Below are 16,303 nucleotides of genomic sequence, written 5' to 3'. Positions count from 1 at the left end.
TCAACCATTGTTTAATATGTAAACATGAAAGCTATTTACCACTTGCTGTCAGGCTTGTATAGACAGTCTGGTAAAGTGTATTAGATTGCATTTTATAGAGAGATCATTGGGCATGCTTCCAGGTCACACTACTGGAGCGGTCACCCAGGTGACTGCAGATATCTGTTAGGTATGAATGCTGTCTGTTCAGTGCATGTGCAGTGTTAAATTGCAGAATTTCAATTCTACCCTGTAATAGGAGGCATAGAATGGTGAACAAGATGGCAGCTGTCATCCATTTTGTTGTTCACTTTTGTTGTTTACTGTTCATTTACTGCTATCATCTCTTTCTTGCAACATACTACTCTGGAAAGTGCCAAAGAATTCTACATATATCATACCATATTTAGTGTAAACCACGTTTATGATTTTGGCTCAACTGTCTTTATTGCTATGCAATAGTTAAGGACCAATTATAGGTTTCACTTATGTTTATAACCATAGTTAGGCAATTGCATTATGTGCTTTGTTAAGCTTTGCAATTTAAACTGTAAGCAGGAAGTGTCAGTCAGCCTTATGCCTGGGTGAGACACTGACTGCAGAGGTGCCAGGATGACTGACCTGTGCAAACTCTAACCATTAGAAGATAGGGCTCCTGGACTGTGTACACTGATGTGATTGCTGCATGTGAACATATTTACCTGATTGACTGAATACCATACATAGTTAAGTATCAATTATATATCATTTATTTTCATTAAATGCTTTTATGCTTTTGATTCCTGTGTGGTCCTCATCTACTCACGAGTCTCATCATGCCTATTGCCCACCTAAAACACACCCGCAATGCGGCTGCATGTAGAAAACTTAATGTGGCCTAAATGTCTTTCTGATTAGTATTTAGTTTTTATTATTCTCTGGTAACTCCACCATGATTCCATCACTGGATTTAATAATGAAATCATTGATGTCAACATGTTATTAAAAAATTCTACAAATGTAATTAAAGAAATTTTAATGCATGAAAATAGCTACTACTTTTGCATATTGGAGATAGGTCCATTGGCATCCTGTTTCTTAAACCAATAATCTTATATTTGGGTTTTATCATAAGCAGTTAGTTTCGTATTTTGGAGCTGATTCAGTGGAAGATGCTTTTGTCGGCGCCTCTGGGCCTTTGTACAAAGCAGATGTGCAACAATATACAAATGCCCAGGAGGCATCTTGTGTACATAGATGCCTCCTGTTGGCTTCTCTGAGGCGCTACTGCATCCGAAAATGCAGCATCAGATCATCCGTGCCATCTAAGTAATCCTGATGCTGCTGAGGCCAGTAAACAAGGGCGTAGCTACCATAGGTGAAGTGAGTACAGCTGTTATGGGGCCCAGATCTGAGAGGGGACCACCTTCTCTGTCACAGTTACATGTGTTATATACATTTTTCCACATTTTTAGATACATAGGGGCCCTTACAAACTTGTGCCTTGGGTATATATAGTTTTATATATATATATATATATATATATATATATATATATATATAGTTATGCCCCTGGACCTGCTCATTGTAATGTGGTATAACATGATCTGTAGGGCATTATAATATTAGATAATATGAACTGGGGTAATATAATGTGGCACAATATGAAGTTGAGGCTACATATAGTGTGGCATAATATGAACTGGGGACACTGTATGACAATGTGGATTGGGGGTACTGTGTTGCATAATGTGCACTGGTACCCCTACAATGTGACATAACGCAAACTAGGGCACTGCTATGTTTCATAAACTAGGTTATCTATAAAGGGGCATACAATTAACAACTGCTGCTGAGAGGTGTCTCTCTAGAACCATTGAGACAGGGGCCCCTTCAAAATATTGCTATGGGGCCCACAAAGTTCTGGCTACTCCCCTGCCAGTAAACCTGCATCACAAGACGCAGTCACTGGCCTCAGCACTACCACTAAACACAGATGGCATGACACCATTTTGTGAAAAGGTCCCTGTGTCTCCTTCCCCTAATGGCCACACCCCATCAATCAGCCTGCAGCTTCCCCCATACTGCACTCAGAGACGGAGCAGTATTGCAGCACATGCGCCCATCATCTGCTACGCTGTAATAATACACTGCACAGGTGTGACCTATTTGGTCCAGCATCCATCTATGAATCTACCACTGCAACATGAAGAACATTTTCAAAATCAGTAATATCATATAAATTGGTGGAACCTCTATACCTATATACAACTGCACAGATGGACTGCTCTTTCCTTGTATAAGATACAGCATGTCATTCAATGAGTGTCCTGCTATATATCTGTTGCAAACATGGCTGAATTTCATTATTGCACTAACTCCTCTTTACCACTAATGTTTGTGGACCAGGCGACTTGAAAACAGAACTTGTACGGTTAACACCCCAATCATGGGAAAAGAAAGATTTGTCCTGCAAAGCTTAAAGTCTCAATGGAATAACACAGAGGGAAGTAATGAGAGACAAAGATTCCTATGGGAGACTGTTGGGAAACATCCTTCAGTGATTTATGAAAGTAACAGTCATGACATTAGTGAAGGTGAGCGCAAAGGTTCCTCTGATACCATGCAGGTGACTACATAAGTAACTATCCTATAGACCTTGTCAGGTCATTGCTGTCTGTCAGACACTTCTCTCTGAACCACATTTACAGAAAACAATGTCTTTGAGGCCATAGGCAAAGGATTAAGGAGCATCCTGATCAAGGCCTTGATCTGCAACTTTCTAATTCCCATTATTAATACAGTATGCCCATCTCTGAATAAAAGCTGCAATGACAACATGTCATACTGTACACTGACTGAAACACATGGATTGAGCTGCTTAATTGTAACAAAGGAGGAAATGAGTCAAAAATCTTAATGATTTTATATTTAAAATAGACTAAACACATTACTAGACAAAGAGAAATTTTATGACTGCATTGCGAGGAATTTTGGGTATACTGCACTCCTGTGTTATATCTCCTATCATTCTTAATTAAAAAGCGGCATTCAATTGCCCATACATGAGTCTTCCTTGCCAAATCCTAATGTCCTATGGCAACACACAGATATGTCTTCCCTAAATTTTACTGTGGGAATTCTGGACATATATACAGATGGAGCCACGCTCATCGAGCATGGCTACATCGCAGGCAGGTGCCCCTGGCATGCTTGGGCACGCATGTCCCTTTCGTGCCCAGCGGTCCGCCTTGCTGGGCACACTCAGTCGCAGATGGAGCCATGATTAGCATGGCTCCATCTGTATATATATATATATATATAAATATATATTTTTTTTTATTTTTTTTCCTAGTATGATGAGGATTATTATTAGAATTTGGACATACCTTGCCCATTGGAAAATTTCTATAGTCCCTCTTGGTAAAACCACTTCACTCTGCACAACCAAGGACTGTATGCATTAACAGGCAGAAAGTACTGCACGAGAGACCATATCTACATATATAGAAGCCAAATACCACTGACTGACTCACTGACTCATCACGAACTCACCGGAAACCATGAGGACTAGAAACGTATAACTTAGTAGCTTTGTTTTGCGACGTAGGCACACACTAAGGGATTTTTCAAAAGTCTACCCCAAAAGGGTGAAAAGGGGTGACATTTATTTTTTTATATAAATTCTTCATTATATCTTAATCCAGATAAGATTTAGATTTGGTATTTTTTGCATACAAAGGTTACCAACTTAAGTGGCTACGTAGGTGTATATATTTTTAGCAGCATGTTAACATAGGTTTAAAAACAATAATTTTTTAACAATTCTTTTTCTAACAATCTATTGATTTTTGTTTCATATTAAATTGGAGAAACTGTCTTATTCTGAGAATTCCTCTGATCCCATCAGACTACCATTTCCAGGTTAAACGGCTGCAGTTCCCGGTAAAGGTCTGCTATGCCATGACCATTAACAAAGCTCAGGGGCAGAGTTTGAAAGTGGCTGGTGTGGATCTGAGGAGTGACTGCTTCTCCCATGGCCAGTTGCCTGTTCCAGAGTCAGCTCCTCTGACAGCCTGGTCATTCTCCAGCCTGAAGGAAATACTAAAAATGTAGTTTACCAGGAAGTCCTTCAAAATTAAAGTTATACGTATGGAAATACTTGAAATTCCATAGCGAAGCATGGGTATTCAGCTAGTATAATATAAATTTACTGCAACAAGCTGATGAATCTGATTTTGACTTTAGTTGTCTGTGGTTGACCAAGATTGACAGGACTGTAAGGAAGAGCAATATTATCCTCTCAATGCAGATGATTTGGTTGGTGTAATTTGCAGGATTTAAGCTACTGTATGTACAAACCAGCTATTTAAAATTTTCCTCCACCATTCAGTATTTGACAGGAAAACAGAGGACAAGACAGAAGCTCACACAGATTCCACTGATTTCTAAGAAGGGCCCGATGCATCCCACGTAGGGATGCAGTCATCATATACATTAAAAATGTGGTCATTTTTAATGCCAAGACCAGAATGTTATTTTAATTAACCTCTTGCGCTATTAAATTGAAGGTAACATGACTTGAAGACACTTGATTAATGGTTAAGATAAATTTTTAATATCCATAAAATAAATTATAAACATAAGAATGAATGAATTAGTATGCGCATACATAAAAAAGTAAAATACTAAACTTACTACTTGAGCGTAGGAGGTGGATCATGTAGCTAATTGTGACCATATAGGACTAATTTACACGTTGACGGTGTCCTTTATTTAGTATTCTCAACATAGAACAGTCCCATTAAATGTGCTCATAGAACCAAGATTAGGTGTGTACCAAACAGGTAAATCGAACCAATATGTCAATTGTGAGTGGTTCTTTTGTATGTGGAGATAATCTCCAGACAGCACGGAGAAGATTAGAATGTCACCTGGGGTTTGGTGCACGGCAAGCACCTAGGAAAACTCCCGTTTGCCACGGTCCGTGAATGGTGTACTCCGTCTTCTGCTGTGTCAGGTTCTCACACACACACACCTTACTTCACGTTAAGGGATGGAGGTCTTGTCAGGCTCCCGGAGCTTTGCGCACTGCAGGCGCTGATTAGGTGATTCTGCTCCCGTCTTCAAGCCGCCGCATATAGCGTCCTCCCGTCTCCCGCTTGTAGGTCTCAAGCAATGTTGCACATCAATAGGACCTACTGTCAAATGTCCATTGGGTCACACAGGGCTCCTTCTCTGATGCGTTTCGCTTCTAATTGAAGCTTCCTCATGAGGAAGCTTCAATTAGAAGCGAAACGCGTCAGAGAAGGAGCCCTGTGTGACCCAATGGACATTTGACAGTAGGTCCTATTGATGTGCAACATTGCTTGAGACCTACAAGCGGGAGACGGGAGGACGCTATATGCGGCGGCTTGAAGACGGGAGCAGAATCACCTAATCAGCGCCTGCAGTGCGCAAAGCTCCGGGAGCCGGACAAGACCTCCATCCCTTAACGTGAAGTAAGGTGTGTGTGTGTGAGAACCTGACACAGCAGAAGACGGAGTACACCATTCACGGACCGTGGCAAACGGGAGTTTTCCTAGGTGCTTGCCGTGCACCAAACCCCAGGTGACATTCTAATCTTCTCCGTGCTGTCTGGAGATTATCTCCACATACAAAAGAACCACTCACAATTGACATATTGGTTCGATTTACCTGTTTGGTACACACCTAATCTTGGTTCTATGAGCACATTTAATGGGACTGTTCTATGTTGAGAATACTAAATAAAGGACACCGTCAACGTGTAAATTAGTCCTATATGGTCACAATTAGCTACATGATCCACCTCCTACGCTCAAGTAGTAAGTTTAGTATTTTACTTTTTTATGTATGCGCATACTAATTCATTCATTCTTATGTTTATAATTTATTTTATGGATATTAAAAATTTATCTTAACCATTAATCAAGTGTCTTCAAGTCATGTTACCTTCAATTTAATAGCGCAAGAGGTTAATTAAAATTACTTTTGCTACACCTGGTTTCGATCAGGTGTGATTGTGTTGGCCATTTCCACAGGCCATTTTACCTTGTTTGCGGCTATTCAGATTGTATGAGCTGTAAGAGAATTATTTATATACACTTTTTATAACCTTTGTTGATAGCGCCTGACATCAGTACCAAGACCAGAATGTTACCAGTTATGATGCTGACATTGTTGAACTGTCGACATTGAACATTTATTCAGAGTAGACAGGATGAATGTTAATAGGGTCAAGGTTGACATGCTAAACATGTCGAAATGCTGCATGTTGACATTAGGACCCTCTCGACATTCTCATGTCAACATAATTAATGTTGACAAAACAAACCCATCGCAAACAGCTGTCTTAGCAAGATGGATGGCAAAGCAGGGTAATAGGAAAGAAGAACATGGGTTAGTTCCTCCCATCACTTTGGTAATACAGCTGCGGGTACAGTACCTTTATCACCCCATAGAGAACAGTGAGCTCTGTGACATCTTCCAGCTCCCCTCCATTCACTTATCACATCAGTTTTAGCATGACTGTTTCTGTGTGTTGTTGTTCATATGTGTTCCACCAAGTTACTAAATAACTACATTGCATGACATGGTTTCAATTCTCAATTCAATTTCTATTTTTCTAGATATACTGCTTTTGGTTATTGCTTGAACCTAAACTGTATGAAAAAAACACTTCTAGTCTATCTAAAGGGCTTGTCTTGAGATCCAACCAAATCCATTCGAGGCTCCCACTCCAATCACTCTGTATCACTGACCTGAAACAAAGAACACTTTTCTCATTTCAGACTTTTCTGTTTGTTTCCATTAACACGTGCCTATCATTCGCCTTACCTTGGTTCCCCTTGATTGACTGACAGATAGATTTCCCATGAGTTGTCTTCTGCAATCGCCTCATGTGGGATCAACAGGCTCACCCCTGGAAAATAACGAGACGGAGCTTAGCGATAGAATCAGGGAGAGAATGCCTGACTAGAACAGACATCAATAAAATACATCTCTCTACATAGTACATGACAGGAAACTCAAAATAAAACGCTCAAATGCCTTTCATTCAAACACTTTTATGTTAGATGCACCAGGATTATAAATTGCTATTAAAACTATAATATTTTAGGAAGTGGCTGAATTTTACAAAATATTAGCTTTGCAATGTATGGATAAGGCGGTAAGTATCAGTGCTATGCCTCAGTGCAACAAACCATGCAAACACAGGGAAAACATACAAACTCTACACATGTTTGGAATACAGTTTTCATTGCTACAATAATAGCCGTTTCATTATACAGTGCCTGAGAAAAGCAGTAGTGTTGTGTGTTGCCAGCTCCAATCTAGAAGGCTGGACACTGCTGAATAGGAATATAACATAGCATCAGCATTGTTAAAACTGCTTAAAACATCATTACATCTCCATTTGGAGAAATTAATACGCATTTCATTCACTAATGTGAACATTCTTTTACAGGCAGCATTTGTTCAATAAACACTATCCAATGTTATCCCATTTGTAACTGTGTAATAGCAACATTATTATAACTCATGACTAATTGTGGCATCAATTAAACGACTGCTATAAATGAAGTCAGCTAATCAATAGAGACTCTCGATGTATCTCTGTGGTGAAAGTATTAGATGAGTAACTTTATTGTGTTTTTACTACCTGTAAATTTGTTAGAAAGATTTATAGAACATTTGTGTAATTTAATGTCAAGCACAATTAATGCTAATCACATGCAATAATGTGTATGATGTCCTGCTATATCATATGAATGGCATTAAGGGGTGGTCAAAGTCATTTTGCAGTCCTTTGCAATCAATCCATTTTTTATTGATTGAAAGCTCTTTCGAGCAGAAAGCCACTCATTTGTCTGAAGTTATGTTCCTGTATGTAATCCTGGTGTGTCATCCATTGATTTATCTCCCACCGGAAATTTGTTGGTGGAACGTGAACTTTCCCTGTACATTATTACTCTTCAGTTCACCAAAAAACCTAAACTGTACCAAGAATGGAAATAACAATTAGCATGGGGGGCATCATAAGGCTCTGTAATTCATTAGCTTGTTACTATTACCCTCATTCAGCCTTTCTGATACCTTACTAAGTTCCTACATGTTTTTGAATCATTTATCTGCCTATAACAACTGGAGCTCCCAGAGGCGTTACATAAACCAATATTCCTTTATAAAACTTGCATGATAAAGGAAATGGCTTACACTAAAGTTATCCAGAAAGCCCCAAATTCAGCAAGAAATCACTTTTGGTGAATTTTAGAGACTTTTCTGGCATATATAAACACATACTTGTCTACTCTCCCGGAAGCTGCGGGAGACTCCCGTTTTTTTGAGTAGCCCCCTCGCACCCCCAGAAGAGTAGGCAAGTCTCCTGCATCTTGCTTGCATCCTAGTAATGCGGGCAGGATGGAGAGATACTCTGCTGAGTTCGCAGGACCGTGGAGTGGGGAAGGGGTTAAAATGATGCGAATAGCATCAATTTAGCCCCACCCCTTTCCCACGGACCCACGATTCGCTGAGTTTTCCAGATGTGGGGGCGGGGCTTGATGATGTCACAGCCTGGCCCCGCTCCCTGAAGTCTCCTGCAACGTATCCTCTTCGGGCTTCTCCCGGAGAGGAGACATTCAAAGTAGGTAAGTATGTATAAATATCATACTCACCGAACATTTCTTCCTATATTTAATATGAGGAGCTCTACTAAACAATTCAATGAGGATGGGAGATGACAGGGACAGCATGGGACTAGACAAGGGGTTTTAAATGCACTTTAGGAGATTTTAGAAAAGGGGAAAAGTAATGACCAGTGAAATGTTAAAATTGCTGGTTTGCACTGGAGGTTGGGAGGAAGAGAAAAGAGAAGAATCTGTATGGTTGACGCACTCAGAAAAAAGTAAATCATAAAATATAACCTTTATTGATTATATTAAAATATATTTTAATATAATCAATAAAGGTTATATTTTATGCTTTACTTTTTTCTGAGTGCGTCAACCATACAGATTCTTCTCTTTTCTCTTCCTCCCAACCTTGATGTACATATACTGTAGTTGACAGCACCCCCATATACATAGCATTGTCTGAAATACAAGAAAGGGGTCTTTTGGAGTGGTTGTAGGGTGACGATTCCCTTACACCCACAGCATAAGAACAGGATATAGTGAGTGTGCAGATACCCAACCTCTGTGGTTTGCACTGGAGCAAGGCTTGGACTGGCCCACAGGGGTACAGGGGAAACCACCAGTGGGCCCCACTGCCTGGGGGCCCACCTTCTGCTCTAAGGATCAGGTTCCAGACTGTGCACTTGAATTATACATTATACATATGTAACCTTATACTGGACTATGGTGTATTTTCTACAGTGCATTGCTGTTATCAATCTGTTATTAATCTGATACATTATCATGCATGCAGCAGCTGAATTTACTTTATATATTTATGAAGGGGCCCAAAAGTTGCACTGTCTAATGGTTAGTCAAGCCAATGAGCTGGCAGGCCAAACCCCCTCTGCAGACTGGCCACACCCCTAACATGGGCCCCTACCACTGCATTTCCCTGGTGGGCCCTACATGCCCCAGTCCGACACTGGCTGGAGCCCATGGTGTGCTCTCCTTTATTAAATTATAGGACAATCAGTCCCTGCTGGGAAATGACACAGCCCATCTGGGCATGCTTTATCATGAAAACTGAACATTAAGTAATAATTTGCATGTTCTTGTTTTATTTTGTCCATTATTTTTGTTGTCCACCACCAGATTAACTTTAGTTTATTGATTTAAGAAAAACGCAAGACTAAATTTATTTGGTTGATGTAAAAAAAAGAATTTGACATACATTAGTCTTGTGTCCTTATTTTGAGACTAGTACTTAGAGTTAAGATACAGTAAGTCTTATAGGGTATGTGTGAATATCACCTGTTAGGGAGTTTACAGACCTCACACTGCTTTCTCCTACAGCAGGGAAGGGGAACCTTCGGCCCTCCAGCGGTTGTTGAACTACACATCCCTGCATGCCCTGCAACAGTTTTAGCATGGTCAAATAGCAAAACTGTAGCAAGGCATGCTGGTATGTGTAGTTCAACACCAGCTGGAGGGCCGAAGGTTCCCCATCCCTGTCCTACAGTATGTGTATAAGACCTTGGTGGTGGTTCCTCCACAGTTCTTCATGACAATACACAGCTACATACCTCTGAACTTTTGATGGTGGGTGGTTGGGACAAGCCATGCCAGAGGCGCAGCCACGGTCCTAAAGAGGGCAGGGCCTTGAGTGGGGGGGGCAAAGCCTAGCACAGTGATCCCCGTTTTTGTCATTTTGGGGCATGGCCAGCACTCCCTGAGCTGCTGGGCAGCCCACGGCTCCACTCCCTGCACTGATAGAGGCCGTGCGCATGTGCACGGTATCTATTAAGTGATCACCGGCTGCTTTGCTGAGCAGAGAAGCGGCTGATCACTGGCTAACCCAATCTGCCCCCAACCTGCGTGTCGCAGTGTCGCAGAAGGACAGCGGAACAGTGTCCAATTAGTGGGACTGTCCCGCTGTATTCGGGAAAGCTGGGAGGTATGCAGCTAGTCAGATGTTGGCACTCCACTTATATTGGTTTAGAGTTCATTTGTTGAGGGGTTGAAGGAAAATATAGTCCTACTCTCACTCTTCCTCACACAGAGGATGATCCTGAGTTGGGACCAAAGCAAAAAAAAAGGCAAGTAACTTGTATATGGCCAAACCATGCTGCAATAAATACTTTCTGCGTTTGCATGTACAGTAGCCCACAAATTCTCGACAGCTTTAGGTATAGACTGCATTTTAGATTTGAGTTTGAACATGCCCCTCCCAAATCTAAATCTCTCTGCTCATTATAAATCTGCCCCACCTGCAGTGCAACATGGTATTGTCCAAGTGCAAAGTTATTTGTTCTTTTTACTTTACTCCCAACTCAGAGTCAGCCTAATGGTATCTTTGACACACTCCACTTTCCTTTCTTTGCTTCCCAACTGACTGTGCATATTCTGACAATGCTTGTTATTTACAGACATCATCACCACATCATCACCACATAACCACCTCCCTCTACACTAGGGGTAGTACTACTGGAAAAAACAATATTCAGACATTTTACTCCAGGCTATCAGCCTCCCATCCGCAGCCCATTGGATGGGGGGGACAGCCTCGGGCTTCACCCCTGGCCCTTGGGTGGCTGGGGGGGGGGACCCCTTGATTGAAGGGGTCCCCACTTCCCCAGGGTACCCCGGCCAGGGGTGACTAGTTGGATATTTAATGCCACGGCCGCAGGGCACTGTATAAAAGTGACCCCCGGCTGTGGCATTATCTGTCCAGCTAGTGGAGCCCGATGCTGGTGTGAAAAATACGGGGGACCCCTACTCGTTTTGTCCCCCGTATTTTTTGCACCAGCACCAGGCGCAGAGCCCGGTGCTGGTTTTAAAAATACGGAGGATCCCCTGTCAATTTTTCCCCCGCATTTTTAGAACCAGGACCAGCTCGAAGAGCCCGAGGTTGGTTATGCTTTGGAGGGGAGACCCACGCCATGTTTTCCCGTTTTTTTAAATCGCGGCAAAATCCGGCAAATCGGCCGTTTTTTGCCAGCGGGAATGTCGAATCCGTTTTTCATTGAATATGGTGAATTCCGGCAGCCACCTGCCGGAATTCACCTGTCGAATTGTGTCGAATTAAAAAACGGCGATAATTTGCCGCGATTCGCCGTGAATTGCATATACCCCTAAGTCTTTTCATTTTTCTAGCGAGAGGCTGAGTGCTTCCATCCTCATGTGAAGCTGAACCACTAGCCATGAACATAGGCCAGGGCCTCAGCCGTTCCTTGCCACTCCGTGTGGTAAATGGCATATTGGCAAGTTTACGCTTCTCCTCCGACTATTTTATTTTAGATTTTTGAGTCCTTTTTTTACTGATATTTTGTGTTTTGGATTTTACATGCTCTGTACTATGACATTGGGCATCGGCCTTGGCAGACGACGTTGATGGAATTTCATCGTCTCGGCCATGACTAGTGGCAGCAGCTTCAGCACGAGGTGGAAGTGGATCTTGATCTTTCCCTATTTTTGGAACCTCAACATTTTTGTTCTCCATATTTTAATAGGCACAACTAAAAGGCACCTCAGGTAAACAATGGAGATGGATGGATACTAGTATACTTATGGATGACGCGTGACTGACGACACAGAGGTAGATACAGCCGTGGACTACCGTACTGCGTCTGCTAGTATAGAGATGATAATGATATAAAAAATATATATATATATCACTACTGCAGGTATATATAATATAATGACGGACCTGCTGGACACTGTCAGCAGACTCCTAAACTACTAGTATGAAGAAGATAGAAAAAAAAACCCACCACAGGTAGGTATACAATTATGGACGAGCACTGACGACACAGAGGTAGCTACAGCCGTGGACTACCGTACTGCGTCTGCTAGTATAGAGATGATAATGATATAAAAAATATATATATATCACTACTGCAGGTATATATAATATAATGACGGACCTGCTGGACACTGTCAGCAGACTCCTAAACTACTAGTATGAAGAAGATAGAAAAAAAAACCCCACCATAGGTAGGTATACAATTATGGACGAGCACTGACGACACAGAGGTAGCTACAGCCGTGGACTACTGTACTGCGTCTGCTAGTATAGAGATGATAATGATATAAAAAATATATATATATCACTACTGCAGGTATATATAATATAATGACGGACCTGCTGGACACTGTCAGCAGACTCCTAAACTACTAGTATGAAGAAGATAGAAAAAAAAAACCCACCACAGGTAGGTATACAATTATGGACGAGCACTGACGACACAGAGGTAGCTACAGCCGTGGACTACCGTACTGCGTCTGCTAGTATAGAGATGATAATGATATAAAAAATATATATATATCACTACTGCAGGTATATATAATATAATGACGGACCTGCTGGACACTGTCAGCAGACTCCTAAACTACTAGTATGAAGAAGATAGAAAAAAAAACCCCACCATAGGTAGGTATACAATTATGGACGAGCACTGACGACACAGAGGTAGCTACAGCCGTGGACTACTGTACTGCGTCTGCTAGTATAGAGATGATAATGATATAAAAAATATATATATATCACTACTGCAGGTATATATAATATAATGACAGACCTGCTGGACACTGTCAGCAGACTCCTAAACTACTAGTATGAAGAAGATAGAAAAAAAAACCCCACCACAGGTAGGTATACAATTATGGACGAGCACTGACGACACAGAGGTAGCTACAGCCGTGGACTACCGTACTGCGTCTGCTAGTATAGAGATGATAATGATATAAAAAATATATATATATCACTACTGCAGGTATATATAATATAATGACGGACCTGCTGGACACTGTCAGCAGACTCCTAAACTACTAGTATGAAGAAGATAGAAAAAAAAAACCCCACCACAGGTAGGTATACAATTATGGACGAGCACTGACGACACAGAGGTAGCTACAGCCGTGGACTACCGTACTGCGTCTGCTAGTATAGAGATGATAATGATATAAAAAATATATATATATCACTACTGCAGGTATATATAATATAATGACGGACCTGCTGGACACTGTCAGCAGACTCCTAAACTACTAGTATGAAGAAGATAGAAAAAAAAACCCCACCATAGGTAGGTATACAATTATGGACGAGCACTGACGACACAGAGGTAGCTACAGCCGTGGACTACTGTACTGCGTCTGCTAGTATAGAGATGATAATGATATAAAAAATATATATATATCACTACTGCAGGTATATATAATATAATGACGGACCTGCTGGACACTGTCAGCAGACTCCTAAACTACTAGTATGAAGAAGATAGAAAAAAAAAACCCACCACAGGTAGGTATACAATTATGGACGAGCACTGACGACACAGAGGTAGCTACAGCCGTGGACTACCGTACTGCGTCTGCTAGTATAGAGATGATAATGATATAAAAAATATATATATATCACTACTGCAGGTATATATAATATAATGACGGACCTGCTGGACACTGTCAGCAGACTCCTAAACTACTAGTATGAAGAAGATAGAAAAAAAAACCCCACCATAGGTAGGTATACAATTATGGACGAGCACTGACGACACAGAGGTAGCTACAGCCGTGGACTACTGTACTGCGTCTGCTAGTATAGAGATGATAATGATATAAAAAATATATATATATCACTACTGCAGGTATATATAATATAATGACAGACCTGCTGGACACTGTCAGCAGACTCCTAAACTACTAGTATGAAGAAGATAGAAAAAAAAACCCCACCACAGGTAGGTATACAATTATGGACGAGCACTGACGACACAGAGGTAGCTACAGCCGTGGACTACCGTACTGCGTCTGCTAGTATAGAGATGATAATGATATAAAAAATATATATATATCACTACTGCAGGTATATATAATATAATGACGGACCTGCTGGACACTGTCAGCAGACTCCTAAACTACTAGTATGAAGAAGATAGAAAAAAAAAACCCCACCACAGGTAGGTATACAATTATGGACGAGCACTGACGACACAGAGGTAGCTACAGCCGTGGACTACCGTACTGCGTCTGCTAGTATAGAGATGATAATGATATAAAAAATATATATATATCACTACTGCAGGTATATATAATATAATGACGGACCTGCTGGACACTGTCAGCAGACTCCTAAACTACTAGTATGAAGAAGATAGAAAAAAAAACCCCACCACAGGTAGGTATACAATTATGGACGAGCACTGACGACACAGAGGTAGCCACAGCCATGGACTACCGTACTGCGTCTGCTAATATAGAGATGATAAAGATGATAGAGATGAACAAAAAAAATATAACACTACTGCAGGTAAATAATAAGAATTTACTTACCGATAATTCTATTTCTCGGAGTCCGTAGTGGATGCTGGGGTTCCTGAAAGGACCATGGGGAATAGCGGCTCCGCAGGAGACAGGGCACAAAAAGTAAAGCTTTAGGATCAGGTGGTGTGCACTGGCTCCTCCCCCTATGACCCTCCTCCAAGCCTCAGTTAGGATACTGTGCCCGGACGAGCGTACACAATAAGGAAGGATTTATGAATCCCGGGTAAGACTCATACCAGCCACACCAATCACACTGTACAACCTGTGATCTGAACCCAGTTAACAGTATGATAACAGCGGAGCCTCTGAAAGATGGCTCACAACAATAATAACCCGATTTTTGTAACTATGTACAAGTATTGCAGATAATCCGCACTTGGGATGGGCGCCCAGCATCCACTACGGACTCCGAGAAATAGAATTATCGGTAAGTAAATTCTTATTTTCTCTATCGTCCTAGTGGATGCTGGGGTTCCTGAAAGGACCATGGGGATTATACCAAAGCTCCCAAACGGGCGGGAGAGTGCGGATGACTCTGCAGCACCGAATGAGAGAACTCCAGGTCCTCCTTAGCCAGGTTATCAAATTTGTAGGATTTTACAAACGTGTTTGCCCCTGACTAAATAGCCGCTCGGCAAAGTTGTAAAGCCGAGACCCCTCGGGCAGCCGCCCAAGATGAGCCCACCTTCCTTGTGGAATGGGCATTTACATATTTTGGCTGTGGCAGGCCTGCCACAGAATGTGCAAGCTGAATTGTATTACACATCCAACTAGCAAAAGTCTGCTTAGAAGCAAGAGCACCCAGTTTGTTGGGTGCATACAGGATAACAGCAAGTCAGTTTTCCTGACTCCAGCCGTCCTGGAACCTATATTTTCAGGGCCCTGACCACATCTAGCAACTTGGAGTCCTCCAAGTCCCTAGTAGGCGCAAGACACCACAATAAGCTGGTTCAGGTGAAACACTGACACCACCTTAGGGAGAGAACTGGGGACGAGTCCGCAGCTCTGCCCTGTCCGAATGGACAAACAGATATGGGCTTTTTTGAGAAAAAAACCACCAATTTGACACTCGCCTGGTCCAGGCCAGGTCCAAGAGCATGTTCACTTTTCATGTGAGATGCTTCAAATCCACAGATTTGACTGGTTTTAAACCAATGTGTTTTGAGGATTCCCAGAACTACGTTGAGATCCCACAGTGCCACTGGAGGCACAAAAGGGGGTTGTATATGCAATACTCCCTTGACAAACTTCTGGACTTCAGGAACTGAAGCCAATTCTTTCTGGAAGAAAAATCGACAGGGCCGAAATTTGAACCTTAATGGACCCCAATTTGAGGCCCATAGACACTCCTGTTTGCAGGAAATGCAGGAATCGACCGAGTTGAAATT

General features: G+C 41.7%; 1 protein-coding gene across 2 annotated transcripts in view; it reads right to left on the bottom strand.

The window, feature by feature from the left end:
• UNC5D (unc-5 netrin receptor D) overlaps positions 1-16,303 on the bottom strand; it is an 866,621-nt gene that overhangs the window by 89,276 nt on the left and 761,042 nt on the right. For both annotated transcript variants that reach the window (XM_063932131.1, XM_063932130.1), the window contains one exon: positions 6,817-6,901. In XM_063932131.1, coding sequence (XP_063788201.1) covers positions 6,817-6,901 — 85 coding nt within the window. The remainder of the gene's footprint in view (positions 1-6,816; positions 6,902-16,303) is intronic.

The sequence above is a fragment of the Pseudophryne corroboree genome, chromosome 6 (genome assembly GCF_028390025.1).
Source record: "Pseudophryne corroboree isolate aPseCor3 chromosome 6, aPseCor3.hap2, whole genome shotgun sequence".
Taxonomy (NCBI): Eukaryota; Metazoa; Chordata; class Amphibia; order Anura; family Myobatrachidae; genus Pseudophryne; species Pseudophryne corroboree.
The sequence above is the reverse complement of the archived record's forward strand: the minus strand, read 5'-3'. Positions and strand labels throughout refer to the sequence as shown.